The 6114-nt window shown below is 54.3% G+C and overlaps 4 protein-coding genes across 4 annotated transcripts; 2 read left to right on the forward strand and 2 right to left on the reverse strand.

Moving 5' to 3' along the window:
- Nucleotides 1–24: 24 nt before the first annotated feature.
- On the forward strand, nt 25–636 carry PG997_001635 (uncharacterized protein; the record flags this gene model as incomplete). Its single annotated transcript, XM_066805950.1, has 1 exon — nt 25–636. The coding sequence occupies one exon, from the start codon at nt 25–27 to the stop codon at nt 634–636; it is 612 nt and encodes a 203-aa protein (XP_066675723.1).
- Nucleotides 637–695: 59 nt separating this feature from the next.
- On the reverse strand, nt 696–920 carry PG997_001636 (uncharacterized protein; the record flags this gene model as incomplete). Its single annotated transcript, XM_066805951.1, has 1 exon — nt 696–920. One exon carries the CDS (start codon nt 918–920, stop codon nt 696–698), a length of 225 nt encoding a protein of 74 aa, XP_066675724.1.
- Nucleotides 921–1035: 115 nt separating this feature from the next.
- Nucleotides 1036–1638, reverse strand: PG997_001637 (uncharacterized protein; the record flags this gene model as incomplete). Its single annotated transcript, XM_066805952.1, has 1 exon — nt 1036–1638. The coding sequence occupies one exon, from the start codon at nt 1636–1638 to the stop codon at nt 1036–1038; it is 603 nt and encodes a 200-aa protein (XP_066675725.1).
- Nucleotides 1639–3251: 1613 nt separating this feature from the next.
- PG997_001638 (uncharacterized protein) lies at nt 3252–5289 on the forward strand (the record flags this gene model as incomplete). The annotated part of the gene is made up of 6 exons (XM_066805953.1): nt 3252–3410; nt 3466–3575; nt 3654–4099; nt 4135–4541; nt 4614–4735; nt 4770–5289. The coding sequence occupies 6 exons, from the start codon at nt 3252–3254 to the stop codon at nt 5287–5289; spliced, it is 1764 nt and encodes a 587-aa protein (XP_066675726.1).
- Between the last annotated feature and the right edge of the window lie 825 nt (nt 5290–6114).

Raw genomic sequence — 6114 nt, forward strand, 5'->3', positions numbered from 1 at the left:
CGGACAAGCGACTCAATAGAAGCCATGACGTGGCTTATCAATCGAGGAGCCATGGTTGACAGTCGTATTGTTTATCACGCCGAGGATAGCGTTATACAGGTACATTATCGAAGAGGATACGCGGGCGACTTTTTCTCTTACGATTACGACCTGAGCGACATTGATTCGTACATCTTCGATGTTGACATGGACTATAAAGCGTTTGACAAATTTCAACTCTTGCTTTCTAAAGGGGGGCAAATCAAATACGATGAGAAAGATGAAGAACTGGAAGAGTATTCAGCAGTCCAGTCATTCCAGGATGAGGCACTGATCTATGAGTTCGAAAATACTCCAACTTCGGACTTATACGAGTACAGCCCAGAGGCATGGAGTATTGTCAAAAGGCGGACATTTCGCATGGTGTTCAGAGCTAAGAGCTGTGATGGCACCTATGTCGAGTCACCCGCGGAAGCCTATAAGGACTTTGAGCGCTGGAGGCATGTCATCCGATGGTTATTGAAAGAGAGACAGTCTGAGTGGCCGCCGGAGGTGCCATTTCCCAGCGGAACCGCCTTAGAGCTCTTCGAGCGGTGGTGGGAACGGAGGCACAGAGGAGGCTGGGGACCTAGGGGATTGAGACAGGTTTCCTCATAGAGCCGATACACTAGACTTCACTGCCACGTTTATATATCAAGTGTCATCGTAATATTGTCTCAGACCCATGTTACCGAAGCCACATTATAAATCTTTGGGCAAAGTGAGGCCGCGTACTCAACCCATCCTGGCGGGGGCACGAGTAAACACGAAATATAGCAGTCCGTGTTTAGCGTATACTCCATGTCCTCGGGGTGGTACAAAACGCAGTAGCCGGGTCGTTCTTCATCCTCGGGATATTTCTCCGCGTCCCATTCTCGCAAGCCGTCGAGCGGCGTCCACATGATGCACTGGCTCAAAAATTCTCTTCGGATGCGTTTTATGTGGGAGCGGAAAATCACGCCAGGGTGGTGAGGTTGGTGAGGCTCCTTCAGCGCGGTAAGCCACTCGCAGAAGTCGTCAATTTCCCCGCCGGGAGATTTCCCTGAGTTTGCGCTGCAGCTGGTCGATTTCGCGCGCGTCCGCTGTTTGCTCCTCGGAGAGGTCGATGACGATGGACTCGTGGTCTTCTTGCAAGATGCCGAACACCGTGCGGAGGAAAAAGTAGCTCTCTCTTAGATCGATGCGCAGCTCCCGGGTACAGACGCCTATCGTCCGGAGACAAGGGAAGAGCCTTGGGTTGAACAGGCCCTCAATGAAACAGTGGGGGTCACCACTGCCGCTGTCGCTTAGGATGACGTGACGGACGCAACTGGCCAGGTCCTTGATGACCCGAACTGCGTGAGTTTCGATGGCCGTCCTGGGGTAGGTGGCATTCGGAAAGTCGATCTCGACCAGGAGGGTGTCCCGCTCAGGATCGAACCAGGTGTGTTCTATAGAATTCCCTATCGGGTATCTCTCCCGCTCGTGGGCGGGTATGCTTTTGGAGTTGTCGGCACTGACCACTCTCCCTAGACCCGCCACATCTCTCGCCTCACGGCAAGCGTGCGCGACAGCGGGTGGCCGATGGTGCCTCTCAAATACATATGTGGCGTATGTAGGCCATCGAGGCCACACCATCATATCGTCATCATATATAACGCCAGCGGGTCGTTTTGTCCCAGAGCTTTTCCAGGATTGGTATGATCCGACGGGGAAGCGCCAGGTCCCAGATGTGTCTTCGGAGTTCTGGCGGGAGGCGAGTGAACGGATCAAACAGAGCCTGAGAAGCATTATCTTGGCCTGCGCTCTCAGCAATCCCTCCTTCGGGATCCATATTGACTGCGCTTACATGCGCATGTATGTGCGTCGAGCTGCACCCGTTTCTGTCTCCAGTTAAGTCGTCTTAATAAATTTGGATGGTCTTGATTCCAGAAAAATAGAAATGTGGCGCGTGCATACAATAGTTTATGTGGCAGGTGGCTTACAGCTCTACTGCGCCACCCCCATCAGATTTAGTTGTGTCTAAAAAGGGGGTGTATTGATGTAGTGCTTCATGTCGTCAACGTTGCTGCTTACTTACATGCGACTCCTTTTCCAGCGACATCTCTTGACATTCCCTCTCTCAGTCGGGCCAGTCATTCCCACCGAGACTATTTCAGCACCACGTTCAATTGAGCACAGCCTCGCTCCAATTTTAGACTACCAGCTTCTGCACACTACCTGTCGGCGGGCACTAGAGCGTTTGGATGGTGGTTGCATATGCACGTTATGTCTCATAAACTAAGCTCCAGCTGACGGTGCATTTGTTGGGGTCTAAGCCCAGGTATCATTACCTGATGAGTAATGTTGCACTGCTCTCTGTAGAACAGACAAGAAAGGATGCCCAACTTGCCCACCTGAAATGGGCATAGATTGGCGACGGTGCGGGGAGGTTCGGGCATCCGCAGTACGTGATGATCAGACCCCCGGTTCTATCACATCCAACGCTGGGGTTTTTCGGGCAGCAGCATTTGCCGATTATGCGGGCCGGCCCCTGGCCGCTGAACATGGCCAGCCAACCGACCAATGAGATGCATCTATCTCCGGCAGACGCAGGGGACATGAAATGTTTCTGCTGCAGCCTCAAGCGACCGAAACTTGGCCCTTCTGTCTTCTTTATTTGCTTCTAGCCTGGTGTCAGATATACTCTCCCGCCGACGGCTCCGAGCTGGACAGGGACTTGGCATGTCAGGCTGAGAGTGAAAACATATTCTTCAGCCCCCAACATGCCGTCCGGCTTTGAGCGTACAAGGCTCTGCAAAAGCTATTAATAGTTCCAACGATGGATGCTGAGCTTGGAGCTGAGCCAGCCTTCTCCGCACGCAAGCTTGATCTCATTGGTTTGTTGGCTATTCGCACAACGGGATAACATGCATGACGCTGCAACGGATCTTTGGAGTTTCAATAGCACCATCTGCACGGACAGGGGTCGAATGCGTGTTTGTGTGTCACTTTTCATGCAGGCTGGGCTGACATGTCCGCAGGAGGGGGGATTGGCCTTGTCACTTTTGCAACAGTTATCTTTGCTTCCTCTGGCACATGGGTATGGCGGCGGGGGAATCCCACCAACGCGGGTATATCAATCTCACTCAACGTCCCTCTCGCATACTCTGTTCGGTCTGTGTTCTGATTAGTGAGAAGGGCCTTGAATAGCACCCAGCTCCATCTCAGCAGGTTCCGTCTTTGTTGTTGACCAGTACCGCCGCTCGCCAAACATGGGCGCCTACGTCTCCGTTTACGAATGCAGGAGTCATTATAATGTGACGATCAATTGTGATCACGAGGATATCCACAATGAAACTCAAAAGTACAACTCGCTGGGAGACTTTGGGCGCGGTCAGTTTTCTGGCAATCCTGATGTAGCTGGAATCGGCGTACGTGCCAACCCGAGCATCCCTGAGGCCATCCATGAACTGATTGACAGCCTAGATCGTCGGAGTCTTCATTGGGGTGACATGCTTCGCCTTAGCCGCCAGCGCCGTTGACGTGCTATGGCAGCTGTCCAAGACAATGGGTTGGAAGTCCACACGTTCCGAAGAGTAAGTTGGATTGTGTCTCGTGGGCATGCAAACAGATAGACACGCACGATGCTGACTGCCGGACTCATCTGAAAACAGAGAAAAGCGCAGACAGCCGGACCGCATCAGCTTCACCGACATCCTCGAGAGCCTGGTTCTGACCTCGAGCGACCAGCAAATCTTCACGGGCGCCGCCTACGCCCTGACGCTGCGCTACTGGCAAGGCTGCAAGATCTCGGCCTACCACTACAACATCGTCGGCAACATGATGCTCATCAGCTGCGCGACGCACCTCATGTCCGTCACCGTCGTGCGCCACTACTGGCAGTACCCCTTCCTGGCCCTGCTGCGCGTGCTGTGCGTCACGGGCGTCTTCATCGTCACGGGCCTGCTCATGGTGAACCAGAACGCCGCCGACCCGGACATCAAGTTCCCGACCGAGGTACCCGCGGCCGACGAGACCGACAGCTTCCTGCTCCTGCCGGCCGCGTGCTTCGAGACGGCCCGCTCGCCCCTCGAGGACACCATCCGGAACACGACGTCGAGCGCCGACGTTTTCTTCAAGAACAACCTGAACCAGTCCACCCCGGCAACACCATCCACGGCTGGAACTGGTACATCATCCTGCTCCTGTTCTACCTGGCCGCCATCATCGCCGAGGCCATCCGCTACTTCCGGCGCAACAAGAACCACGCCGGCTGGCGCGGCAAGCCCGGCAAGCGGCTGTCGCAGGTCTTCAAGCCCAAGACGAAGCTGCGCAAGGCCGTATCGTTCGGCTACCTGGCCTACCTCACCGGCGGCGTCGTCGTCAGCTCCATCGCCGTCATCAAGTCCATCGTCTACATCTTCCAGCTGCGCGACTGGGTGGCGCGCTCCGGCTGGATGGAGACGGACAACGGCATCAACCCGGAGAACGACTGGTCCTCGTTCGGACAGTTGGTGCCCATCTTCATGAGCGGCTTCATCCTGTTCAACGTTGCCCAAGTCGTAAGCGGTCAGTATTTCATGGTCATTCAGGTCGTGGTTGGTAAAAGTGCTGTGCTGACAACCTATTCAGAGAAAGTAACCCAAAAGAGAAAAGACAGACATGTCCACGACGAAAAGCCGGCCGCCAACGCAACAGCTGTCTTCTACAGCCATCCCACGCAGCAGTACTCTCTCCTCAACAAGAACGCCCCCCGGTGAGCACAAAGTCGACCTCGCGTACTATTGCAGCGAGCAGGTAGTCTCGCCGCCCGCGGGTCGCGGCTCCGGATCCTCGCAAGCTTCCCCATCCCACAAATCGACTGCCAGCAGCAGCAGCAACGCCAGCACGCCGCGAGCCAGCACCGGTGCCAACTCGGCCGGGTCCACGCCACAGCTGCCCGGTCTGGGCCTGCAGAACACCTCCCCTCTCCTCAGCAACCGCAGCAGCATCGTGTCGCCGCCGCAGTCAGCCGTAGCGGCCACGGCGGCTACAGCTACGCCACCGAGGCCGCTCACGTCGCGTTTCAGCAGCGGGTACTTCTCCTCGGCCGCCGCACCCGTATCTCCGCCGACCCCGACGCCGGCAGCTTCATCCCGACCATCTAGCGGGACATACACCCCTCTTGCGCAGCAGGAAGAGGGTGCTGGCGGTAGCCCGGGGCAATCCCAGGGACAAAACCGCATGGTCTCCGGTGTGTCGTCATTGTCAGCGGCTGAGGGAAGGCGGACGTCGAATGGGTCTTGGAGGTCGTCACGAGGTGGTTCGTAGTGGCTCACTGATGGAGGTTTGGTTTACATGTCGGGGTGGTTATGACTTGTTCTTCCTGTAATGACTGGTCTCTGACGTTGATGATATCCTCATGTTTTCAAGTTGGGGTCTCCGGCAATGTTCAATCTTTACTTGTATGGTGTCGATTAAAGGCAGATTAATGGCATATGTGGTTTGGGTATATACCAAGGGCGTTGAGAAATTCAAGCACTACTGATATTCGGTATCCACTACTAAGATGCCCTGGAAAGCCATTACAGTTTTTCAGTATAAAATAGATGCAAATCATTGCCTTGCATCGAATGAAACCCTCCCTTTGCTCGGTTGTCCAAGTTAGGATGATGCGAGAAGTGAAGATTGAGTGTTGGTTGGTCATGCCAATGGTGGGATGAAGTCAAGCCAGGGCAGTTATGTTATTATGGAACATGTTTGCTCCCCTTTACCTTGATTTGAGGCCAAGTCAACTCAGTATGAGCAAAAGTCTCGCCATGAGTTACCATCTGATCTATACCAGAACACCGTGTACATATCTCAAACCCCGGGTATCGATATGAACACAAAGCATGGAGCGCAGGCCGGGAGGGAACTCTGAGTACCGACACAAGGACCGAGTATTAAATATAAGCATCCAAGACCTCGGGCTCGAATCCGAACATCTGCCGGGAGTATGCAGTTTGCATGCATTTATCAAACTAGGTAGAGGATCATACCTCATCAACCCAAGACGGCATTATGCGATCTACGTATCGTAACGGAAGAGCGCGATCCGACACTGGCCGGGCACTCTTCCCTCTCTTTGTATCAACACTGCCCTATATGAAGTTA

This window comes from Apiospora hydei, assembly GCF_038363865.1.
Source record: "Apiospora hydei strain CBS 114990 chromosome Unknown utg000002l_segment0_segment0, whole genome shotgun sequence".
Classification (NCBI taxonomy): Eukaryota; Fungi; Ascomycota; class Sordariomycetes; order Amphisphaeriales; family Apiosporaceae; genus Apiospora; species Apiospora hydei.